The sequence below is a fragment of the Gopherus evgoodei genome, chromosome 7, assembly GCF_007399415.2.
Source record: "Gopherus evgoodei ecotype Sinaloan lineage chromosome 7, rGopEvg1_v1.p, whole genome shotgun sequence".
Lineage (NCBI taxonomy): Eukaryota > Metazoa > Chordata > Testudines > Testudinidae > Gopherus > Gopherus evgoodei.
In genome coordinates this window covers 20,090,032-20,117,021 of record NC_044328.1, presented here as the reverse complement: position 1 = coordinate 20,117,021, position 26,990 = coordinate 20,090,032, and the positions used below count along the sequence as shown (strand labels likewise).

The 26,990-nt window shown below is 39.8% G+C and overlaps 1 protein-coding gene across 3 annotated transcripts in view; it reads right to left on the bottom strand.

Moving 5' to 3' along the window:
• The window catches only part of LOC115654944 (deleted in malignant brain tumors 1 protein-like), a 51,254-nt gene continuing 24,264 nt past the window's right edge, over positions 1 to 26,990 (bottom strand). For all 3 annotated transcript variants that reach the window (XM_030569869.1, XM_030569871.1, XM_030569872.1), the window contains 10 exons: positions 22,533 to 22,619; positions 22,064 to 22,084; positions 20,776 to 20,877; positions 15,910 to 16,020; positions 15,146 to 15,256; positions 14,174 to 14,281; positions 12,190 to 12,300; positions 4,215 to 4,390; positions 1,654 to 2,048; positions 1 to 961 (listed from right to left, as the gene is read on the bottom strand). In XM_030569869.1, coding sequence (XP_030425729.1) covers positions 718 to 961; positions 1,654 to 2,048; positions 4,215 to 4,390; positions 12,190 to 12,300; positions 14,174 to 14,281; positions 15,146 to 15,256; positions 15,910 to 16,020; positions 20,776 to 20,877; positions 22,064 to 22,084; positions 22,533 to 22,619 — 1,466 coding nt within the window. In that variant the 3' untranslated portion in view covers positions 1 to 717. The remainder of the gene's footprint in view (positions 962 to 1,653; positions 2,049 to 4,214; positions 4,391 to 12,189; positions 12,301 to 14,173; positions 14,282 to 15,145; positions 15,257 to 15,909; positions 16,021 to 20,775; positions 20,878 to 22,063; positions 22,085 to 22,532; positions 22,620 to 26,990) is intronic.

Sequence of the window (26,990 nt, the reverse complement as noted above, 5' to 3'; positions counted from 1 at the left end):
TACAAAATATTAATTCCACTGCATTTGACTTTCCATATCAATTTAGTTCAAGAAATAAAACATGAAGCTCCTAATCTCTTAAATTAGAGGCAGATTTAGAATTTACACACCATATAATGTCCCTCTCTTTAAGCAATTTTAATGTGTCTATCTCCATAATTTTCAAGTATCATAATGCGTTTATTCTATCCTTAAAAAGTATAAACACAGATGCTTCTATTTTCATCTTTTCAAGTATGAAGCTCATCAGTGAATCATTGTGAGTTGAGATAAACATATAGTTATATAATTAAAATATATGCTAATTGTTCTTAAACAACACTCATGCTATTCAGCCGGTAGTATGATGTAAAACAAAGGGGGAATTTGAATAAATACAAGAAGATTTTCTTGTCACTAAGTCTAGATCAGAAAATCAATCATCTGGTTCACCTATACTTTTATAACCAAGATTATTTGTTGAAGAGAAGTCTAGAAAGTAAATGCAAGAGATTTGAAATTAGGGAATGGTAAAGACAGATAAGGAATATATTCAGATGTATACCATCACTAAGCAAGTACTCTGATGTTTATTGGGAGTTTGCTATGCTGGTAAAAATGCTACTAGAGCTCATCAGAAGGAAATCATGCAATTAACCAATCCTTTTGATGTTAAAAGCGATTGAAATAACATCACATAAAATTGACAATATGCCCATCTGAGTTACTGGGATTCTTTTACTTGAGCTTAACTGGCCCAACAACTATCACATTTTCCTGGGCAGAATTTGTCTCTCTCTTGTTCCTAGATACACAGCCCTGGTAGCATCGAGAAGAAAAATCGTACACCTTGCACACCACCATTTTGCACTGGAGGTAAACTGTAGAGTATCCATTAAGAAACGAAAAGGCTTTAAATTGGAACTGAACAATTTTTTTGTTTGATGAATAGTAAGCAGTGAAGGTATCGTCTTTTACACACCTGAGAAAAAGAAAAAACACATAAAATTAGTCTGTTCTCATAGTAATAAAATATGGATATTGCATTATGCCATGTGACTTAGTGCTGTATAAAAATAAACACTTCTGTTGCATCATAAGTTGACTGGAACTTTCCTTCATGCATTTTAAACAACAAAGTTAATAAACATTCACCATAAGAAATGCCTGAATACACAGAGATGGAGCATAAATAAAGAAATAAATGCAAAAACATTTTGAAAACACACAATGAAATTTTAAAAGAATACTTTTGGAAAGCACCTTTCAAAAATATGGATAAAGAGCCTTGCTATCTTTCTAATGCTATTTTTTATTTCCCATTTGGATTTTCTAAAAAGAAGAGACAAAAGAAGAGAAACCCAAACCTTTGCTTCACGATTCTTGCAATTTATTTTACTGAGATGGGAAATTTCTAGAGATTTTAAATTTGTTTCTCTTTCCAAATCCCTCCATATGCAGAATACATACATGGAATTATATGTAATCCACACTATGAAAAGTGTGATTCTTTGTTCCTTCTAATGGCTGGTTCATATAAAAGGCTACTGCAGTGAGCTAACATATACATTCCTTTACCTCAAAGTGCTAGAGACTTTTAGGTCTGTGAGTCCCCTACGAGGTGAGTTACATATAAAAATCATTTAAAACTGTGAGGGTCAATATTTTCCTTACCCTCTCTTGATTAAATCATATTTCACAGTTGTAAAGTCATGGGAATCAGGAGATGTTACACATGTGTCTATAAACAACATCAGATTTGGATCAGGGCTGTAGAGAGTGGCTTGAATGTATACGTCCTGGTTTAGGTCAACAAAGTATGGGAAAGTATTCACAGGGCTTGAAAAAGATGGTGATTCATAAAAGGAAAGTTTCACATTGAATTGTCCATACTGAGTTTCATCAGTTTCTAAAGAGTTGGACTCGTTGACGATGGCCATGATGTCCACTATCACGCTCTCGTTCATTCTGCAGGTGAAATGTAACTGAAGACTCTTTGCCCTGGTAATGAAATTATCAGAAGTGGATGCTCTGACTGTGTTGGAGTAGTCAATAGTCCCATTATTTACCTGTTAAAATATTGGATAAAATACAGAGTAGAGTGCTTCATCAGTCTTGTTGAAATATTACAATCTAGAGAGCTAAAATGCACTACAAGTTATTCGAAAGTCAGATGAGCCAGCAGTGAATTGTATGAATACGGGTGAAAAAGTGGTCTCAGCCTGAATATGTTGAGATGCACTTTTATGTTGATCAGCGGTTCTCAAACAGTGGGAAAGTGGGTCAAGACTCCATTTTAATGGGGTTGCCTGTGTTGGTGTTAGACTTGCTAGGGCCCAGAACTGAAGTCAAAGCCCGAGCCCCACTGCCCGGAGCCAAAGCCCAAGGGCTTCAGCCCTGGGTGGCAGGACTCAGGTTACAGGCCCTGCTACCTGGGACTGAAGCCCTTGGACTTTGCCTCCCACCCCCCTGCCTGGAGCAGTGGGGCTTGGGTTTTGGCTCCCACCCAAGATGGTGGGGCTCAGGCGAGCTCAGGCTTTGGTCCCCCCTTCAGGGGTCGTGTAGTAAATTTTGTTGTCAGAAGGGGGCCGCGGTGCAGTGAAGTTTGAGAACCCCTGTGCTAGATCATTGGTCTTGCATGAAATGAACAGAGAGAAAATTTAGTCTGAATATCAATAAAAAATGTCTTGATGGTAAAAGGTATTAGGGTATGCCTCTTGAGGCTTGTGAAGGAAGACCCGTTGTGTGGAATATTTAAACCAGACTGGGCAAAACACTGGAAAAAAGTACTGTAGGAGACAAGTGTGCCCAGGCAGAGAGATGGACTGAATGATCTAATATGCATTACTCATCTGTAACTTCTATTGGTCTTGTTTCCTTTCTAGGTCTAAGAAAGGTGGGAGGTTTTAATCTGTTGCTGTGTTTTGGTCATAATTTAGTTTTCATTTTCTTCAACATTGTGTGAAGCCACTATTGTGTTAATTGGACATAAAGATGGCGGTGGGATACCTGATGCAACAGATCTTACACATACAGGACTCCAAATGATCTCAATGGGAATCTTGCATGATTAATGTCTGCTGGTTTGAACCTGGCGTCAGTATAGGGAGGTAGATAGGGAAGTAGCTATATGGGTCCTCAGTGGTGTGAGCTCACAGACAACCTAACAAAAGATAGGCCAGCCACGGTATCTATATGTATGTTGTAATGGGATCACAATTTTCTTGATGAACTGTGGCAGCCATTGTGCCTAGAATTCTTATATACCCTATTGTACTCTTCCAGCAGTTGCATGGTGCTGCACATAAGATGATACTCTGTGTATTGAACCTTTGGGGTCTTTGGTGAACCTTATGATTTTCTTTGCTAATTAATGCAGTGGGAGAAATTCAGCCCTGTGCAGAGAGCCAGCACAAGGCTATGCACCTCTTTCTCTTTTAACTCAAGAAAACAGGATTTCTAAAGTCTCAAGGCCCAAGTGCATTATAGAACAAGACACATACTGCTTCCACAGAACAAAGGAAAATACATTGTCCAAAATATGCAGTGTAGTTATAGACGTCTTGGTCTCAGGATTTTAGAGAGACAAGGTGGGTGAGGTAATATCTTTTATTGGACAAACTTCAGTGAAGAGCTCTGTTTGGCTCCAAAGCTTTTCTCTCTCACCAACAGAAATTGGTCAGATAAAAGATATTACCTCATCCACCTTGTCTCTCTAATTGTCCAAAATAAGCAGCCAGCACCCTACCCAAATCCTTAAACCATCCAGAACCCAACAAATCCTGAAGCAAAAATGTGGGGAAAGAAAGTCTGATTGTGCTTCCCCTGAACTCAATAATTTTGCCACAAATTTCATCCGGACCAGGACTGGACCCTTGAACTTTTCCATTGAGTTATGATTACCAATAAACCTATTACTGTGTAGGTGTTTTAGAGGTGCCCTTCTGTGCCCAATTTATAGATGACATGAGTCTATTACAAGGCTGGCTAAGGAACTTTGGCACTTTAGCTCCAATTGTAACTGCTCATTCTTTCAGTTCTAAAGGTCCCCAGCTCATTCCCCCAAGTGTTGGCACTCACAAAACTAGATGGTGATATACATTTTACAGTGTTTTCTTCCCATTGGGAATCTTTTAGGAATCTTAAAAGCACAGAGTTACTCTGAAAACTTTTCATTAATAAGTAATTTTAACAAGTTATTTTGATATACAGTATTTTCAGATGTAAACTCTTACCTCACTTTTTGTACCACAGCCATCATAAGGTATATGGAATATAACATCGGATTTTGTAACCATAGGCCTACAAGTTGGGTCATTCAAGCGAAAATTCCATGAAAAATAGCCTTTTAACCTGATGTAGGCTCTTCTAATGACTGCACGCATGTATTCTGGCAGACATGTAAGTGCCACTAGATGGAAAATTTGAATATCAGTAAACAACATTGAAGCATGTATACAAATCCAGTAGTTATTAAAATGCTGCTGTATATTATGTTCACATTACTAGCAAGCAATTGGCCTCATGAAATATTAACTATCCTGGAAATAACAGCTGGGTGGAGAAAAAATGAATTTGCCATTTCTTTATTGTGAAGATTGACACCACTGAAAATTCACTTCCCCTGCCTAGCTCTCTTATGGAATTAATACTGAGGTTACATAAGTTAGTTCGATTCCATAGTTATTTATGCTGCCTAACAGGGTGAGCTCAGAGTTAGGCTACAGCCATAACCCAGTGATCTGCTTTTTATGATCCTTGGCCCAGACACTCGCTCCAGCGAGGTGCAGTGAACAGGGGTTCAATTAACAGGCCTATCCATCCATATGAAGACCACTCTAAAAATGCAGACTTAGCTTAACGATAAAGTATACAAGTGCAGACTGGCTCTTTCTCTCCATGCATACTACCAAACACAGCTTCTTCTACTAGAGCAACATGCTGTTACCAAAATTTGTAGAACTTGAGTCATTGCTTAAAACATGTAGTAATTCAGTTTAATGGGACAATCTGCACCCCTCTTTGGCTTCACCATTGTCTTCAGATGTCCACCATATTTCTTTCTCTGATGGATCTCAAAACTTTCCTCTTTTCTCCTACTTTCCTCCCTTTCTTGATTTGTTTCTGGAGGCTTTCTGACCCCCTTCCCAGTCCTTGGCCATCCTCCATGACGAAGTTTCTCTGAAGCTCCCTAACAATGAAGATTCTTTTCTGTTGGAGCTCATCACATCTGCCACCTTACTGTTGGTCTCTGACACTGCAACATTTAAAGTCTGCGTTATCTGGGGCTGTGCACCACAGTGAGTACTGGGAACACGGAATATTTGGAATTTTAAAACTGTATTACTGGGTCACACTAGAAAGACACTCATCGCTTATGGGCTCCAACAGCCTCCAAGACAGTGATCATCAGAGAAAGCCATGAGGGCCCAAATATGCCTAACAGGTGCAATAGACACCAAATAAAATGGCCTACTCAGGCTTTCCCAACTAGTTTCTCTTATCCAAGCTTACAGTAAAGTAGTAAAAGAAGGATAAGAAAATATTACCAGGCATCTGGGGGGGAGGGGATAGTTCAGTGGTTTGAGCATTGGCCTGCTAAACCCAGGGTTGTGAGTTCAATCCTTGAGGGGGCCACTTAGGGATTTGGGGATTGGTCCTGCTTTAAGCAGGGGGTTGGACTAGATGATCTCTTGAGGTCCCTTCCAACCCTAATAATCTATGATTCTATGATCTTCGGTGCAACAGTACTATCAGGAGGAGTTATGCAAGAAGATAACAAAAGGCAAAAATTAAGAATAGTTCACAAAGCTTCATGCATTACCTGTGTCATAACCTTAGTCCCAGATTTGGATCTTAGCGTCCAAAATATGGGGGTTAGCATGAAAACCTCCAAGCTTAGCTACCAGCTTGGACCTGGTACTTGCTGCCACCACCCAAAAAATTAGAGTGTTTTGGGGCACTCTGGTCCCCCTGAAAAACCTTCCCTGGGGACCCCAAGACCCAAATCCCTTGAGTCTCACAACAAAGGGAAATAATCCTTTTTCCCTTCCCCCCTCCAGGTGCTCCTGGAGAGATACACAGACACAAGCTCTGTGAATCCAAACAGAGTGACTTCCCCTCTCTGTTCCCAGTCCTGGAACAAAAAGTACTTTCCTCTTCACCCAGAGGGAATGCAAAATCAGGCTAGCCAATTCAACACACACAGATCTCCCCTGATTTCTTCCTCCCACCAATTCCCTGGTGAGTACAGACTCAATTTCCCTGAAGTAAAGAAAAACTTCAACAGGTCTTAAAAGAAAGCTTTATATAAAAAAGAAAGAAAAAATACATACAAATGGTCTCTCTGTATTAAGGTGACGAATACAGGGTTAATTGCTTAAAAGAATATTGAATAAACAGCCTTATTCAAAAAGAATACAAATCAAAGCACTCCAGCACTTATATTCATGCAAATACCAAAGAAAAGAAACCATATAACTTACTATCTGATCTCTTTGTCCTTACACTTAGAAACAGAAGATTAGAAAACAGAACTACTTCTCCAAAGCTCAGAGAAAGCAGGCAGGCAGAAAACAAAGACCTCAGACACAAAATTCCCTCCACCCAAAGTTGAAAAAATCCGGTTTCCTGATTGGTCCTCTGGTCAGGTGCTTCAGGTGAAAGAGACATTAACCCTTAGCTATCTGTTTATGACAACCTGATTATAGCGTAATCAGTTAACATACAGAGTAAGCCATAAAATTAAAAAGGATTTTTAAAATATTAATAGAAAATGTTCTGATGAATAGAGCTGCCATTTACCATCAGTTTCAAAGACTAATCTAATGAAAAAAAATCCAGCTTGAAATTGAAAAGGGGAATTACTATTAGCTTAAATGGGAAGAAGATTAAGCTCTTTGTGTATATCTGCATGGACAGGTAATTGCATTCTCAAATACTTATTTTGCAACCAAGGTGCCTTTTTAAAACATGGATCCCATTTGGCAATGTCTCCCCGCACATTATCTAAGCATTTTGTGGGTTGTGTAATCCAGCTGGTGCACTGAACTTGGAAATACTTATTAGTTAAAAAAATAAACAAACACTGCAGTGATATACATCTTAGGGAAACCCAACCCAGAGTCTGAGACAAAGCCCGCTGAAGTACCTGAACATATTACACTATTTATTTTTATCAGCTGGGACTTTCAAACAGTAGGTCAGTGGAGCCAGCTTTGAGGACACTAGTAGTATTTGAAAGGAAATACATGGAGCAAACAAATAACTAGAATAAAATGAATTAATAAATACCCATTGCTCCTGATGCCATATAATGATCAGAGACTGACAAAGATGAGAGAAAAAGAAGATACAGTTTAGTAATAGTCATTAGAAACTGTAATCTACATGAGTGGTTCTCAGATTTGGGCCGCTGCTTGTTCAGGGAAAGGCCCTGGCAGGCCGGGCCAGTTTGTTTACCTGCTGGGTCCGCAGGTTCAGCCAATTACAGCTCCCACTTGCTGCAGTTCGCTGCTCCAGGCCAATGGGGGCATCGGGAAGCGGTGTGGGCTGAGAGATGTACTGGCCTCCACTTTCCGCCACCCCCATTGGCCTGGAGCGGTGAACCGCGGCCAGTGATAGCCGCAATTGGCCAAACCTGGCAGATAAACAAACCAGCCCGGCCCACCAGGGGCTTACCCTGAACAAGCAGCGGCCCAAGTTTGAGAAGCACTCGTCTAGATACATGCTTCTTAGCTGAAGCAAGAAAGAATGGTGGGCTACAGGGCTAGTCCAAATAATGTCTTAGATTAATTAATTAATTACAATGGCTTGGGTGGTCTTTATACAATTTGATTATGGTTCCCCAATAACATTTGGGGCCATAGTTATTCCCTGGTGGTGGAAAACATCATGTGTGCCATGATGTAAATGCCTTACAACACTGATACATCAGGAGCCTGCTCAGGGGGACAGGACACCAACAGTTCAACTGAGAGATGCACTGATTCTGAAGGTATCCCCTCTCTGTGCCAACCACTCTCCCCCCCCACCCCACCCCTGACTCAAATGGGTATAAATTGAAAGGTTGATCTTATGCCGCTGGCCTGCTCAGCCTGCTGCTGGTCCGGGGTTCTGTTCACCTAGGCCAGCCGTGGGCTAAGCGGGGCCTGCAACCGGGACCCCGGCTGGCAAGGGTCCAGCAGCCAGAACCCCAGACCCACAGCGGGCTGAGCGGGGCTGGCAGCTGAGACCCCAGACTAGCAGTGGGATGAGTGGCTCAGCCCACTGCTGCTCAGGGGTTCCATCCGCCGGCTCCTGCCAGCCGGGATTCCAGCTGCCGGACCCGCTCAGCCAAGTGCCGGTCTGGGGTCCTGGCCGTGCCCATATACAGTGAGTACCTATCTTCTCCCTGGTTCTGGCCCATTCTTTTCCTCTCTCTGTATTGAGCTGAGGGTGGGAGTGCACTGAGCACAGGGCTGGGGGTGAAGGGTCTGGCCAGGAGCTAGAATGAGGGAGGGGGCTCAGGGTTGGGGCAGGAGGTTTGGGTGTGGGGGCACTTACCTGGGCAGCTCCCATTTGGTGCGAGGGGTGCAGGTGGGAATGTGTGTGTGTGTGTGCAGGAGCTCCCGTTTGGTGCTCAGGGTGGGGAGGTGCGGTGGGGGGGTGCAAGAGTCAGGATGTGGGGAATGCATGGGATGTGGCGGGGGCCGGGTATGTAGGGAGGTGCAAGAGTCAGGTCAGAGGGCTGGGGCCATGTGAGGGGGGTGCAGGTGTTAGGGAAGGGGGTTGGCGGGGTATGTGTGGGGTTGTCAGAGTCAGGTCTAGGGTTGTGGGGGGGTGAAGGAGTCAAGCAGAGGGCTGAGTGTGTATGAGGGGGTAAAGGATTCAAGGCAGGGGCCTGGGGTGTGTGCGGGGCACAGGGCTCAGGGCAGGGACCTGGGTGATGTGTGGGGCTCAGGGCAGAGGGCTGGGTGTGTATGACAGGGGTCAGGCCAGGGGGCTGGAGGGGATATGCACCTATTCCACACACACCCTTCCCCAAGGTCTTGCCCCTGGTTTTTCTCTGCTCCCTCCCGACCCCCTCCCTCACAAGGGCCATCAGCTGACCAGCTGGCAGGGAGGCAGGGATAGAAAGGAGGAGGAGGGTCAGGAACCCAGCACACTGAAGCAAGAGGCAGGGGAGCCAGCAGGACCAAGCTTCTGCCCCCGTGGGATGGGGTGGGAGAGGTGGAAGGCGGAGAAGAGTGGACCGGGCTGGGCAGGATTTTTAATGGCAATGCTGCTGCCTGCTGGGACATAGGTTGCCGACCCCTGGTCTATCAGCTCTCATCTTACCCAGTATCCACTGGAACATTATCATTTTGGCAGTGTTAAGCACTTGTTGTTCTCTCCTCCTCACCAGCCAGCATTCCCACCCATATCTCCTGGCTGGCCTAGTCACATACTCTTATACACTTTACAGTTTACTTGGCATATTCTTATCTCAGAAAATTCCTGTCAACTTCCTTTATTTACACCAACTGCTCTTCATGTAGCTCCTAACATCCACATCCATATTTCCATCATAGCTCAACAGTGACCCAGGGCATTTAAACCATTGCATGGACTTCAACTCTATTCTGTTTAGTTGTAATGGCTTCTGTTTGTCCCTCAATGAAACATCACATGCATTCCATCTTTTGCTGGCTTATTTGTAAGCCATAGTAGTTATCCAGATAAAATATGATGCATGAAAAACAATGAAATGCTGAGTACCCTTGATGGGCACAGCAATTAATTGATAAATGAAAAGGATAGGTACAGAAATTCATTTCAAGATAAAATTATTAAATCTGGTAGGGAAGGTGCCATGGACACCATACACAGGGACATACACAGGTGTGTTCTCACCATTATTTGCAGTAGAACTAGACAATGAGTTAGAAAAATCTGAAATATAGCTGTTCCCAGAATAATTTGCTACTGAACAAACAGAAAAGAAAGACAGATTAAGAAATACTGCATTAGCTTCTGAAGATATCTGCTAAATCCATGAGAATACAGGTATGCATAGACCATCCCAGATAAACATTTATCTAACCTACTCTTAAATATCTCCAGAGATGGAGATTCCACAACCTCCCTAGGCAATTTATTCCAGTGTTTAACTACCCTGACCGTTATGAACTTTTTCCTAATGTCCAACCTAATCCTCCCTTGTTGCAGTTTAAGCCCATTGTTGCTTGTTCTATCCTTAGAGAATAAGGTGAACAAATTTTCTCCCTCCTCCTTATGACACCCTTTTAGATACCTGAAAACTGCTATCATGTCCCCTCTCAGTTTTCTCTTTTCCAAACTAAACAAACGCTATTCTTTCAGCCTTCCTTCATAGGTCATGTTCTCAAAACCTTTAATCATTCTTGTTGCTTTTCTCTGGATCCTCGCCAGTTTCTCCACATCTTCCTTGAAATGCGGTGCCCAGAACTGGACACAATAGTCCAGTGGAGGCCTAACCAGCACAGAGTAGAGCAGAAGAATGACTTCTCCTGTCTTGCTCACAACACACCTGTTAATGCATCCCAGAATCATGTTTCCTTTTTTTGCAACAGCATCACACTGTTGACTCTTATTTAACTTGTGGTCCACTATAACCCTTGGATCCCTTTCTGCCATAGTCCTTCCTAGACAGTCTCTTCCCATTCTGTATGTGTGAAACTGATTGTTCCTTCCTAAGTGGAGCACTTTGCATTTGTCTTTATTAAACTTCATCCTGTTTACCTCAAACCATTTCTCCAATTTGTCCAGATCATTTTGAATTATGACCCTATCCTCCAAAGCAGTTGCAATCCCTCCCAGTTTGGTATCATCTGCGAACTTAATAAGCGTACTTTCTATGCCAATATCTAAGTCGTTGATAAAGATATTGAACAGAGCCGGTCCCAAAACAGACGCCTGCGGAATCACACTTGTTATACCTTTCCAGCAGGATTGGGAACCATTAATAACTACTCTCTGAGTACGGTTATCCAGCCAGTTATGCACCCACCTTATAGTAGCCCCATCTAAGTTGTATTTGCCTAGTTTATTGATAAGAATATCATGCAAGACTGTACCAAATGCCTTATTAAAGTCTAGATATACCACATCCACCACTTCTCCTTAGCCACATGACTTGTTATCCTATCAAAGAAAGATATCAGGTTTGTTTGTTTGAGATGGAGGGATAGTTAAGTGGTTTGAGCATCAACTTGCTAAACCTAGGGTTATGAGTTCAATGCTTGAGGGGGCCATTTAGGGATCTGTAGTGAAAAATAATAAAAAAAATTGGGTATAGTCTAGCTTTGTTAGGTTGGATATTAGGAAAAACTTTTTCACTAGGAGGGTGGTGAAGTACTGGAATGGGTTACCTAGGGAGGTGGTGGAATCTTCTTCCTTAGAGGTTTTTAAGGTCAGGCTTGACAAAGCCTTGGCTGGGATGATTTAGTTGGCAATTGGTCCTGCTCTGAGTAGGGAGGTAGACTAGATGACCTCCTGAGGTCCCTTCCAACCCTGATATTCTATGATTCTATGATTTGTTCTTTACACATCCATGCTGGCTATTCCCTACCACCTTACCACCTTCCAAGTGTTTGCAGATGATTTCCTTAATTACTTGCTCCATTATCTCCCCTGGCACAGACGTTAAACTAACTGGTCTGTAGTTTCCTGGGTTGTTTTTATTTCCTTTTTATAGATGGGCACTATATTTGCCCTTTTCCAGTCTTCTGGAATCTCTCCTGTCTCCCATGATTTTCCAAAGATAATAGCTAGAGGCTCAGATATCTCCTCTATTAGCTCCTTGATGCATTTTATCAGGCACTGGTGACTTGCAGGCAGCTAACTTTGCTAAGCGATTTTTAACTTGTTCTTTTTTTACTTTATCTTCTAAACCTACCCTTTCTCATTAGCATTCACTATGTTAGGCATTACTTCAGACTTCTCGGTGAAGACTGAAACAAAGAAGTCATTGAGCATCTCTGCCATTTCAAAGTTTCCTGTTACTGTGTCTCCCTCCTCACTGAGCAGTGGGCCTTGTAGGACACAAAATAAGGCAAATCTCATAAATACAAAAATTTCACATTTTTGGTCGCAGATGAGAGCCTCTTTAAAAGCAAGAATGAATGGCACATGGTCCTCCCTTTTTATTTGACTGTGTAACTTACTCCAGCATTTTTCTTAGATTATGTTCACACTCTGATTGTCCCCTACCTTCATTAGCTGTAGTCAGTGGTTCTGGGGTAGATATTGCCCCAGTGCTCTCTGCTGTGAAAGTGGATGAAAAGGAATAATCTGATTCCAGTGTTGTGTAATCATCAGAGGCTGTCAGAAAGATGAGAAAAATAAATGAATAGCAAGAACAAGTAATAGCCCTTAAAACTGAGGAGTTGGTTAAAAGATTTAGATTTCATCTTTTGTGGAAAAATCAGTTAGCAAAGTAGCCTTTTGCTTGTGGAAAGGTGGGTCAAAATTGTATTTTTAAAGCAATAATAAATTGTTTTTACAATAAACTGGGGGATTTTCTCATTGACATCATTAGTTCAGGACTGGGTTCTTAAGGAGCAAAAGTGGAAGTGTGCTTTGTACTTTTAAGCTAAGTGGCCTCGCCACATATCGTCACAAATCACCACCATTTGGCATGATTTTTACAACCTGTTCACAAGGAGCTTGTAAGTGAAATAACTGAATGCTGTGGCAATATGAAGTACTTGGATTGATATCCGTGGGAATGAATAAACAGTAAGCACCCAAATTACATCTGGCTGTGGCTCTTACTACTAGAGATACTGGAGTCCTACAGGAATTGGCAGAAACCTTATTGTTTGGGGGAATTTAAGAAACTAGGCTGGACAAAACTTCACCACAAAGACATTTCTGGATATTGTAAAATACATGCCAATAATCCTTCAATGTGTTACCAGCAGAGGGCAAGTATCTAGTATCTGTTAATGTGGATGTCGGAAAAAAAACACATTAAAATTCATTACTGTACACAGACACTAATTATAGAAAAATTGAAGCAAATTATTTAAAACAAAGTAAAAATTCTACATAGAGGGAAGCATGGACAATCATACCTCTACTAGCAGAGATACCCATGTAGGCAATTACTAAGCATGGCTAGCCATATCAATATCCAACTTTGCCTCCATGGCTGTGATAGTAAGCACAAAAATGGTTCTTTTCAGTAACTTACAGAGAAAAGATATCTATTTCCATATCCAGCTGAACACTTCCCTTTCCGAATGTTGATGCTATTGAATGTTGAATGCTATTTTCTTTCTTCTGCACATTAAAGAAGCCATGCCAAAGATCATTAGGTGGCTCCATATGTACTTACCAAATGCCTGAAACTATTCAATAAGCTGGCTTCCAGGGATATATTAATAAATTCTTCAAAGTATAATTGTTGCATGTAATTTCTGTGGACAGTAATGTCCTAATTCTATGTCTTTTATTTTTCATGTAAATCTTACAAATAATAAATTTTTTTTAATTTTTGGTTGCAGATGAGCCTCTTTAGAAAGCATGACTGAATGTCATCTGGTCTTGCCTATTTATTTAACTGTATAACTTTTCAAGCATTTTTCTTGTTGATGTCATAACCCAACATTATTTTCTTTTTTCTACACAGTAAAGTGGCCATTATGTGGCTCCCTACACACTTACCGAATAATCTGTGATTAAATATGCTCTTGGCTGCTTTTATTCTAGAACTACACATTGAATTTTACATTCCTTTCCTCCTGGGACATTCCTTCATATCCCCCTACTGAAGCCTTTTAGCACTTACACCCAAATTGGCTGCCTGTTCTAAACTCAGTAACTAATTCTGTATACACATATTCCTATAGCCCAGTACCCTCTTGCCTCTTGGTACGGCTTGTTTGGCCTGTACAGCCCTGCCAGATCCCAGGCATCATCACAAACTGTTCCCAACATTCCATTCAAGCAAACAGCCATATGACGCTGCCTCACAGCTCTCTATTCCATCCATCAGTTGTGCAAGCAACAAACCTTGTAGGACATGAAATAAGGCAAATCTTATAAATACAAAAATTTCACATTTTTGGTCGCAGATGAGAGCCTCTTTAAAAGCAAGAATGAATGGCATCTGGTCCTCCATTTTTATTTAACTGTATGACTTATTACAGCATTTTTCTTAGATTATGATCACACTCTGATTGTCCATTACCTTCATTAGGTGTAGTCAGTGATTCTGGGGTTGATATTTCTCCAGTTGTCTCTGGTGCCGTGGTAGATGAAAAGGAGTTCTCTCTTTCCGATGTGTAATCCACATTGGCTGTCAGAAAGATGAGGAAAGAAATTAAGAGACAGAACTAACAATGGCTCTTAGAACTGGGGTGTTGGTTAGAAGATTTATATTTAATCTTTTGTGGAAAACGAGTTAACGCAATAGCCATCCGCTTGTGGGTCAAGATTGTATTGTAAAGTTAATAATAAAGTCCAATAGAATTGAAATTAGGGAGCTTTGGTCATTAATATTGTTGGTTCAGGACTGGGTTCTTAAGGAGCAAAAGTAAGTGATTTTTGTAGTTAAAAGAAAGCAATTAAAGCAAAGTAAAAATTCTGCATGGAAGAAAGCATGGACAATCATATCTCCACCAGCAGAGATACTTATGGAGCAATACACAGCATTGGTAGTGATATCAATAGTCAACTTTACCTAAGCATTTATGATAGTGAGTGCAACAATACCTAATTGCCTGTAAATTTTGGAGAGAAGATGCCCAGCTCCACATCCAGCGGAAAACTTCCCTTTCTGAATGGTGATGTCATAACTCCACATTATTTCCTTTCTTCTACATATTAAAGCTGCCATGCCCAAGATCTCGATGTGACATCATATGTACTTACCAAAAGCCCCCCAAAAATTGATAATTTGTCTTGTAGGGATATAGTAATAAATTCTTCAAAGTATTAATGTTGCATGTAAATATTGTGGGTAACGAAGTCCTAATTCTGTCTTTTACTTTTCATGCAAATATTATTACAAATAACATTTCTTCATTTTAATATTTTTGGTCATGGCTGAGTCTGTTTAGAAAGCATGACTGAATGGCACCTGGTCCTACCTATTTATTTAATTGTATAAATTATTCCAGCATTTTTCTTAGATTATGTTCACACTCTGATTGTCCTCTACCTTCATTAGGTGTAGTCAGTGATTCTGGGGTTGATATTTCTCCATTTGCCTCTGGTGCGGCGGTAGATGAAAAGGAGTTCTTTCTTTCTGGTGTTGTGTAATCCACAGTGGCTGTCAGAAAGATAAGGAAAGAAATTAAGAGCCATATCCAGCTGAACACTTCCCTTTCTGAATGGTGATATCATAACCCCACATTATTTCCTTTTTTCCACACACTTAAGTGGCATTTATGTAGCTCCATATACACTTACCAAATAGGCTGTGATTAAAAATCCTCTTGGCTGCTTTTATTCTAGAACTACACATTGAACTTTACATTCCTTTCCTCCTGGGACATTCGTTCATATCCCCCTACTGAAGCCTTTTAGCACTTTCACCCAAATGTGGCTGAAACTAATTCTGTATACAGAAACTCCCAGAGCCCAGTGCCCTCTTGCCTCTTGGTATGGCTCGTTTGGCCTGTACAGCCCTGCCATATTTCAGGCATCATCACAAACTGTTCCCCGCATTCCATTCAGGTAAACAGCCATACAACACTGCCTCACAGCTCTCTATTCCATCCACCAGTTGTATGGTCAACAAACCTTGTAGGACACAAAATAAGGCAAATCTCGTAAATACCAAAAATTTGCATTTTTGGTCACAGATGAGCCTCTTTAAAAGCATTAATGAACGGCATGTGGTCCTCCCTTTGTATTTAACCATATAACTTATTTCAGCATTTTTCTTACATTATGCTCAGAGTCTGTTCAGAAGTCCATTACCTGCACTAGGTGTAGTCAGTGATTCTGGAGTGGATATTGCCCCGGTGCTCTCTGGTGCGGGGGTGGATGAAAAGGAGTGCTCTCTTTCTGGTGTTGTGTAATCCACAGAAGCTGTCAGAAAGACAAGGAAAGAAATTAATAGAACTAGCCACTAGTACTAGCACCTAGAACTGGAGCTTGGTAAAGATTTAGATTTCATGTTCTGTGGAAAAATGAGTTAGTGTAATAACCTTTTGCTTTTAGAGATGTGGATCAAAGTTGTATTTCAATGTTAATTATAAATTATTATTTGATTTGCAATTGGGGACTTGTGTCATTGACAGCATTAGTTCAGGACTGAATTTTTAAGGGGTAATCCTAGAAGTTAACCTAGAAGTTACCATTTAAAATCCAAAACACTGTAAATATTTTATTCTCTTTTCAAAAGGGCCCTGTAACTTAAACAGCAGGAAGTGATGTGGCTCCATTAGAAAATGTAAAAGCATAAACAATAACTACTTGCATTTTGTCTGGCTCAGTCTTTTACTGCTAGAGATATTGTGGAGAACTCCCATTTATTCTACTCTCTCTGTTTAATATTTCTGTCCTGCTAGTGCGTTGGCCCCTTGGTGGATGACTGTCTCAGGTTTAATTTACCACAAAAAAAAAAATCTACCAGAAAGACATTTCTTGATATTGAAATTATGTAAATGTTTTACGAGATTGTCCAGGGGTTCTGTAGCCAGTATTTGTTAATAAAAAAATGAATTCTCAGTACTATAAACTGTTACTAATTAAAGAGCAATTAAAGAGAAGTGATGTAAAGAAAAGTAAAAATTATACATGGAGAGAATAATTTCTAAATTTTTGAATTTTTCGTCACAGTTGAGCTACTTTAGAAAGCTTGACTGAATGGCATCTGGCAGTGCCTATTTACTTAACTGTATAACTTATTATAACATTTTTCTTAGATTATGTTCACTCCAATTTCGCTTACCTCCATTAGCGGTAGTCAGAGGTTGCGGGCTGGATATTGCCCCAGTGGTCGCTGGCAGGAAAGTGGATGAGGAAGAGTTCTCTGTTTCTTGTGTTGTGTAATCTGCAGTCAGAAAGTTGAGGAAAGGAATGAATAGACTAGGGTGTTGGTTAAAAGATTTAGATTACATGTTTCCATTCTGAGTAGAGTTTACCCTGTTTTTGCTTTCCCCCAAGGCTTCACATATCACTAAATTATATTCTTTCTACCTACCAATTCTCCACCTCCAACAAAGAACCCCTTGTAACAGGGTGGTACTCCTGCTCTGTGGACAAGCACACGTAACATGTGTTGGTCCTAAAACAGTAGGAGGTGCTGAGTGAGACCTACTGTCTCACTGTTGCACATGTAGCTGGTTAACCTCCATCCTGGATATGAGGGTGGGAGGACTGGAACGAGAAGGAGTGTCTCGTGTTCAAAATGAAATTTAATGAAATCTTTCAGTGAAGAGATTCTGAAAATAAATAGGTTTTTCAGAAATAGTTTTGTTGTGCGGATTCAGAATTCCATAAGTTTTGGTAACAGGATGCCCAATTAGATGCAAAACTACCTGCCCACTTTTAACAAAGGCCCTGATATCCTGATGATTTGGAATACCAGGAAAATGTAGGCGAGTGACTCCTTTTTCCTGGAGAATTGATGCCTGAAATGATTTGCAAGCTGGGATGAATAGACTCTTCAAAGTATAACTGTTGCATGTAATTGGTGTGGGCAGTAATGGTCTATTTTGATATCTTTTATTTTTATGTAAATCTTATAAATAATATTATTTCTTAAAGTTTGCATTATTGGTCACGGTTAAGCCTCTTTAAAAGCATGACTTCCTTGATTGTAGGTGGATATTGTGATATTATTAAGATTGTAAGGCTGATTTTTTCTGATTTATTTATGGAATTATTTTCAAATAAAATGCACTAACACAGTGCTTCAACATTACTACTAACCCCACACAGATATGGAAAGTGATGAGGATTTGCAACTGATTTGATAAACACAAGCAGTGTAATGCCAATGTAACAGTTATCCGCCTCTGAAACCCTTACTCATGTTGAGCAGCACTCACTTAGGTGAGCAGACTTAAGTCGATTTTCTCAGGCAGGAGTATTTGTATGAGGAAGAGTTTGTCTTTACTGGGACTGCTAAAGGATAAATCCTTTTCAGCTTGATTAAGTGCTGAAGAAGCAGCCCCTCACTGTCAAATGAGAATTGAAAGATTCTGATAAATATATTGAACCCAACTAAGAAATACCTGTTGTTTTGGATGCATGAACTGGCCAGATACATGAAAGAAAATAAAAGATCCACTTTAGTAACTTTCACCTAAATTGGCTGCCTGTTCTAAATTCAGTAACTAATTCTGTATAGGAGATACTCCTATAGCCCAATACTCTCTTGCCTCTTGGTACAGCTTGTTTGTCCTGACAGCCCTGCCATATCCCAGGCATCATCACAAACTATTCCCCACATTCCATTCAAGCAAACAGCCACATGACAGTGCCTCACAGCTCTCTATTCCATCCATCAGTTGTACGAGCCACAAACCTTGTAGGACACAAAATAAGGCAAATCTCATAAAAACAAAAATTTCACATTTTTGGTCCCAGATGAGAGCCTCTTCAAAAGCATGAATGAATGGCATCTGGTCCTCCCTTTGTTTTTATCTGTATAACTTATTCCAGCATTTTTCTAATTTATGTTCACACTCTTATTGTCCCCTACCTTTATTAGGTGTAGTCAGTGATTCTGGGGCTAATATTTCTCCAGTTGCCTCTGGTGAGGAGGTGGATGAAAAGGAGGTCTCTCTTTCTGGTGTTGTGTAATCCACAAAGATGAGGAAAGAAATTAAGAGAAAGAACTAGTAATGGCTTTTAAAACTGGGGTGTTGGTTAAAAGATTAAGATTTCAAGTTTTGTGGGAAAATGAGTTATCGCAATAGCCTTCCACTTGTGCACATATGGTTCAAAATTGTACTGTAAAGTTAATAATAAAGTCCTATAGCATTGACATTAGGGAGCTTTGGTCATTGACATTGTTGGTTCGGGACTGGGATCTTAAGAAGCAAAATGGAAAAGTTAAAAGAAAGCAATTAATGCAAAAGAAAAATTCTGTATGGACAATCATATCTCCACCAGCAGAGACACCCATGCAGGCAATAAACAGTACGGCTAGCCATATACTATCCAACTCTGCCTTGGCATCTGTGATAATAAGTGCAACAATGGTTATTTTCCAGAACGTTTCAGAGAGAAGATGCCTATTTCCATATCCAGCTGAACACTTCCCTTTCTGAATGTCATAACCCATCATTATTTTCTTTTTTCCACACACTTAAGTGGCATTTACGTAGTTCCCTACACACTTACCAAATAGGCTGTAATAAATATCTTCTTGGCTGCTTTTATTCTAGAACTACACATTGAACTTTACATTCCTTTCCTCCTGGGACATTCGTTCATATCCCCCTACTGAAGCCTTTTAGCACTTTCACCGAAATGTGGCTGAAACTAATTCTGTATACAGAAACTCCCAGAGCCCAGTGCCCTCTTGCCTCTTGGTATGGCTCGTTTGGCCTGTACAGCCCTGCCATATTTCAGGCATCATCACAAACTGTTCCCCGCATTCCATTCAGGTAAACAGCCACACAACACTGCCTCACAGCTCTCTATTCCATCCACCAGTTGTATGGTCAACAAACCTTGTAGGACACAAAATAAGGCAAATCTCATAAATACAAAATATTTGCATTTTTGGTCACAGATGAGCCTCTTTAAAAGCATTAATGATGGCATGTGGTCCTCCCTTTGTATTTAACCATATAACTTATTCCAGCATTTTTCATACATTATGCTCAGAGTCTGTTCAGAAGTCCATTACCTTCACTAGGTGTAGTCAGTGATTCTGGAGTGGATATTGCCCCGGTGCTCTCTGGTGCGGGGGTGGATGAAAAGGAGTGCCCTCTTTCTGGTGTTGTGTAATCCACAGAAGCTGTCAGAAAGACAAGGAAAGAAATTAATAGAACTAGCCACTACTACTAGCACCTAGAACTGGAGCTTGGTAAAGATTTAGATTTCATGTTCTGTGGAAAAATGAGTTAGTGTAATAACCTTTTGCTTTTGGAGATGTGGATCAAAGTTGTATTTCAATGTTAATTATAAATTATTATTTGATTTGCAATTGGGGACTTGTGTCATTGACAGCATTAGTTCAGGACTGAATTTTTAAGGGGTAATCCTAGAAGTTAACCTAGAAGTTACCATCTAACATCCAAAACACTGTAAATATTTTATTCTCTTTTCAAAAGGGCCCTGTAACTTAAACAGCAGGAAGTGATGTGGCTCCCTTAGAAAATGTAAAAGCATTAACAATAACTACTTGCATTTTGTCTGGCTGAGTCTTTTACTGCTAGAGATATTGTGGAGAACTCCCATTTATTCTACTCTCTCTGTTTAATATTTCTGTCCTGCTAATGCGTTGGCCCCTTGGTGGATGACTGTCTCATGTTTAATTTACCACAAAAAAAAAAATCTACCAGAAAGACATTTCTTGATATTGAAATTATGTAAATGTTTTACGAGATTGTCCAGGGGTTCTGTAGCCAGTATTTGTTAATAAAAAAAATGAATTCTCAGTACTATAAACTGTTACTAATTAAAGAGCAATTAAAGAGAAGTGATATAAAGAAAAGTAAAAATTATACATGGAGAGAATAATTTCTAAATTTTTGAATTTTTCGTCACAGTTGAGCTACTTTAGAAAGCTTGACTGAATGGCATCTGGCCCTGCCTATTTACTTAACTGTATAACTTATTATAACGTTTTTCTTAGATTATGTTCACTCCAATTTCCCTTACCTCCATTAGCGGTAGTCAGAGGTTGTGGGCTGGATATTGCCCCAGTGGTCCCTGGCAGGAAAGTGGATGAGGAAGAGTTCTCTGTTTCTTGTGTTGTGTAATCTGCAGTCAGAAAGTTGAGGAAAGGAATGAATAGACTAGGGTGTTGGTTAAAAGATTTAGATTTCATGTTTCCATTCTGAGTAGAGTTTACCCTGTTTTTGCTTTCCCCCAAGGCTTCACATATCACTAAATTATATTCTTTCTACCTACCAATTCTCCACCTCCAACAAAGAACCCCTTGTAACAGGGTGGTACTCCTGCTCTGTGGACAAGCACACGTAACATGGTGTTGGTCCTAAAACAGTAGGAGGTGCTGAGTGAGACCTGCTATCTCACTGTTGCACATGTAGCTGGTTAACCTCCATCCTGGATATGAGGGTGGGAGGACTGGAACGAGAAGGAGTGTCTCGTGTTCAAAATGAAATTTAATGAAATCTTTCAGTGAAGAGATTCTGAAAATAAATAGGTTTTTCAGAAATAGTTTTGTTGTGCGGATTCAGAATTCCATAAGTTTTGGTAACAGGATGCCCAATTAGATGCAAAACTACCTGCCCACTTTTAACAAAGGCCCTGATATCCTGATGATTTGGAATACCAGGAAAATGTAGGCGAGTGACTCCTTTTTCCTGGAGAATTAATGCCTGAAATGATTTGCAAGCTGGGATGAATAGACTCTTCAAAGTATAACTGTTGCATGTAATTGGTGTGGGCAGTAATGGTCTATTTTGATATCTTTTATTTTTATGTAAATCTTATAAATAATATTATTTCTAAAAGTTTGCATTATTGGTCACGGTTAAGACTCTTTAAAAGCATGACTCCTTGATTGTAGGTGGATATTGTGATATTATTAAGATTGTAAGGCTGATTTTTTCTGATTTATTTATGGAATTATTTTCAAATAAAATGCACTAACACAGTGCTTCAACATTACTACTAACCCCACACAGATATGGAAAGTGATGAGGATTTGCAACTGATTTGATAAACACAAGCAGTGTAATGCCAATGTAACAGTTATCCGCCTCTGAAACCCTTACTCATGTTGAGCAGCACTCACTTAGGTGAGCAGACTTAAGTCGATTTTCTCAGGCAGGAGTATTTGTATGAGGAAGAGTTTGTCTTTACTGGGACTGCTAAAGGATAAATCCTTTTCAGCTTGATTAAGTGCTGAAGAAGCAGCCCCTCACTGTCAAATGAGAATTGAAAGATTCTGATAAATATATTGAACCCAACTAAGAAATACCTGTTGTTTTGGATGCATGAACTGGCCAGATACATGAAAGAAAATAAAAGATCCACTTTAGTAACTTTCACCTAAATTGGCTGCCTGTTCTAAACTCAGTAACTAATTCTGTATAGGAGATACTCCTATAGCCCAGTACTCTCTTGCCTCTTGGTACACTTGTTTGTCCTGACAGCCCTGCCATATCCCAGGCATCATCACAAACTATTCCCCACATTCCATTCAAGCAAACAGCCACATGACAGTGCCTCACAGCTCTCTATTCCATCCATCAGTTGTACGAGCCACAAACCTTATAGGACACAAAATAAGGCAAATCTCATAAAAACAAAAATTTCACATTTTTGGTCCCAGATGAGAGCCTCTTCAAAAGCATGAATGAATGGCATCTGGTCCTCCCTTTGTTTTTATCTGTATAACTTATTCCAGCATTTTTCTAAATTATGTTCACACTCTTATTGTCCCCTACCTTTATTAGGTGTAGTCAGTGATTCTGGGGTTAATATTTCTCCAGTTTTCTCTGGTGAGGTGGTGGATGAAAAGGAGTTCTCTCTTTCTGGTGTTGTGTAATCCACAAAGATGAGGAAAGAAATTAAGAGAAAGAACTAGTAATGGCTTTTAAAACTGAGGTGTTGGTTAAAAGATTAAGATTTCAAGTTTTGTGGGAAAATGAGTTATCGCAATAGCCTTCCACTTGTGCACATATAGTTCAAAATTGTACTGTAAAGTTAATAATAAAGTCCTATAGCATTGACATTAGGGAGCTTTGGTCATTGACATTGTTGGTTCGGGACTGGGATCTTAAGAAGCAAAATGGAAAAGTTAAAAGAAAGCAATTAATGCAAAAGAAAAATTCTGCATGGACAATCATATCTCCACCAGCAGAGACACCCATGTAGGCAATACACAGTACGGCTAGCCATATACTATCCAACTCTGCCTTGGCATCTGTGATAGTAAGTGCAAGAATGGTTATTTTCCAGAACGTTTCAGAGAGAAGATGCCTATTTCCATATCCAGCTGAACACTTCCCTTTCTGAATGTCATAACCCATCATTATTTGCTTTTTTCCACACACTTAAGTGGCATTTACACACTTACCAAATAGGCTGTAATAAATATCTTCTTGGCTGCTTTTATTCTAGAACTACACATTGAACTTTACATTCCTTTCCTCCTGGGACATTCGTTCATATCCCCCTACTGAAGCCTTTTAGCACTTTCACCCAAATGTGGGTGAAACTAATTCTGTGTACAGAAACTCCCAGAGCCCAGTGCCCTGTGCCCTCTTGCCTCTTGGTATAGCTCGTTTGGCCTGTACAGCCCTGCCATATTCCAGGCATCATCACAAACTGTTCCCCACATTCCATACAAGTAAACAGCCACACAACACTGCCTCACAGCTCTCTATTCCATCCACCAGTTGTGTGATCAACAAACCTTGTAGGACAGAAAACAAGGCAAATCTCATAAATACAAAAAATTGGCATTTTTGGTCACAGATGAGCCTCTTTAAAAGCATTAATGAACGGCATGTGGTCCTCCCTTTATATTTAACCATATAACTTATTTCAGCATTTTTCTTACATTATGCTCAGAGTCTGTTCAGAAGTCCATTACCTGCACTAGGTGTAGTCAGTGATTCTGGAGTGGATATTGCCCCGGTGCTCTCTGGTGCGGGGGTGGATGAAAAGGAGTGCTCTCTTTCTGGTGTTGTGTAATCCACAGAAGCTGTCAGAAAGACAAGGAAAGAAATTAATAGAACTAGCCACTATTACTAGCACCTAGAACTGGAGCTTGGTAAAGATTTAGATTTCATGTTCTGTGGAAAAATGAGTTAGTGTAATAACCTTTTGCTTTTGGAGATGTGGATCAAAGTTGTATTTCAATGTTAATTATAAATAATTATTTGATTTGCAATTGGGGACTTGTGTCATTGACAGCATTAGTTCAGGACTGAATTTTTAAGGGGTAATTCTAGAAGTTAACCTAGAAGTTACCATCTAATATCCAAAACACTGTAAATATTTTATTCTCTTTTCAAAAGGGCCCTGCAACTTAAACAGAAGAAAGTGATGTGGCTCCATTAGAAAATGTAAAAGCATAAACAATAACTACTTGCATTTTGTCTGGCTGAGTCTTTTACTGCTAGAGATATTGTCGAGAACTCCCATTTATTCTACTCTCGCTGTTTAATATTTCTGTCCTGCTAATGCATTGGACCCTTGGTGGATGACAGTCTCATGTTTAATTTATCACCAAAAAAAAAAAAGAAAATCTACCAGAAAGACATTTCTTGATATTGAAATTATGTAAATGTTTTACCAGATTGTCTAGGGGTTCTGTAGCCAGTATTTGTTAATAAAAAAAATGAATTCTCAGTACTATAAACTGTTACTAATTAAAGAGCAATTAAAGAGAAGTGATGTAAAGAAAAGTAAAAATTATACATGGAGAGAATAATTTCTAAATTTTTGAATTTTTCGTCACAGTTGAGCTACTTTAGAAGCTTGACTGAATGGCATCTGGTCCTGCCTATTTACTTAACTGTATAACTTATTATAACATTTTTCTTAGATTATGTTCACTCCAATTTCGCTTACCTCCATTAGCGGTAGTCAGAGGTTGTGGGCTGGATATTGCCCCAATGGTCCCTGGCAGGAAAGTGGATGAAGAAGAGTTCTCTGTTTCTTGTGTTGTGTAATCTGCAGTCAGAAAGTTGAGGAAAGGAATGAATAGACTAGGGTGTTTGTTAAAAGATTTAGATTTCATGTTTCCATTCTGAGTAGAGTTTACCTTGTTTTTGCTTTCCCCCAAGGCTTCACATATCACTACATTATATTCTTTCTACCTACCAATTCTCCACCTCCAACAAAGAACCCCTTGTAACAGGGTGGTACTCCTGCTCTGTGGACCAGCACACGTAACATGTGTTGGTCCTAAAACAGTAGGAGGTGCTGAGTGAGACCTACTGTCTCACTGTTGCACATGTAGCTGGTTAACCTCCATCTTGGATATGAGGGTGGGAGGACTGGAACGAGAGGGAGTGTCTCGTGTTCAAAATGAAATTTAATGAAATCTTTCAGTGAAGAGATTCTGAAAATAAATAGGTTTTTCAGAAATAGTTTTGTTGTGCGGATTCAGAATTCCATAAGTTTTGGTAACAGGATGCCCAATTAGATGCAAAACTACCTGCCCACTTTTAACAAAGGCCCTGATATCCTGATGATTTGGAATACCAGGAAAATGTAGGCGAGTGACTCCTTTTTCCTGGAGAATTGATGCCTGAAATGATTTGCAAGCTGGGATGAATAGACTCTTCAAAGTATAACTGTTGCATGTAATTGGTGTGGGCAGTAATGGTCTATTTTGATATCTTTTATTTTTATGTAAATCTTATAAATAATATTATTTCTTAAAGTTTGCATTATTGGTCACGGTTAAGCCTCTTTAAAAGCATGACTTCCTTGATTGTAGGTGGATATTGTGATATTATTAAGATTGTAAGGCTGATTTTTTCTGATTTATTTATGGAATTATTTTCAAATAAAATGCACTAACACAGTGCTTCAACATTACTACTAACCCCACACAGATATGGAAAGTGATGAGGATTTGCAACTGATTTGATAAACACAAGCAGTGTAATGCCAATGTAACAGTTATCCGCCTCTGAAACCCTTACTCATGTTGAGCAGCACTCACTTAGGTGAGCAGACTTAAGTCGATTTTCTCAGGCAGGAGTATTTGTATGAGGAAGAGTTTGTCTTTACTGGGACTGCTAAAGGATAAATCCTTTTCAGCTTGATTAAGTGCTGAAGAAGCAGCCCCCCCACTGTCAAATGAGAATTGAAAGATTCTGATAAATATATTGAACCCAACTAAGAAATACCTGTTGTTTTGGATGCATGAACTGGCCAGATACATGAAAAAAAATAAAAGATCCACTTTAGTAACTTTCACCTAAATTGGCTGCCTGTTCTAAACTCAGTAACTAATTCTGTATAGGAGATACTCCTATAGCCCAGTACTCTCTTGCCTCTTGGTACAGCTTGTTTGTCCTGACAGCCCTGCCATATCCCAGGCATCATCACAAACTATTCCCCACATTCCATTCAAGCAAACAGCCACATGACAGTGCCTCACAGCTCTCTATTCCATCCATCAGTTGTACGAGCAACAAACCTTGTAGGACACAAAATAAGGCAAATCTCATAAAAACAAAAATTTCACATTTTTGGTCCCAGATGAGAGCCTCTTCAAAAGCATGAATAATTGGCATCTGGTCCTCCCTTTGTTTTTATCTGTATAACTTATTCCAGCATTTTTCTAAATTATGTTCACACTCTTATTGTCCCCTACCTTTATTAGGTGTAGTCAGTGATTCTGGGGTTAATATTTCTCCAGTTGCCTCTGGTGAGGAGGTGGATGAAAAGGAGGTCTCTCTCTCTGGTGTTGTGTAATCCACAAAGATGAGGAAAGAAATTAAGAGAAAGAACTAGTAATGGCTTTTAAAACTGGGGTGTTGGTTAAAAGATTAAGATTTCAAGTTTTGTGGGAAAATGAGTTATCGCAATAGCCTTCCACTTGTGCACATATGGTTCAAAATTGTACTGTAAAGTTAATAATAAAGTCCTATAGCATTGACATTAGGGAGCTTTGGTCATTGACATTGTTGGTTCGGGACTGGGTTCTTAAGAAGCAAAATGGAAAAGTTAAAAGAAAGCAATTAATGCAAAAGAAAAATTGTGCATGGAAGGAAGTATGGACAATCATATCCCCACCAGCAGAGACACCCATGTAGGTAATAAACAGTACGGCTAGCCATATACTATCCAACTCTGCCTTGGCATCTGTGATAGTAAGTGCAAGAATGGTTATTTTCCAGAACGTTTCAGAGAGAAGATGCCTATTTCCATATCCAGCT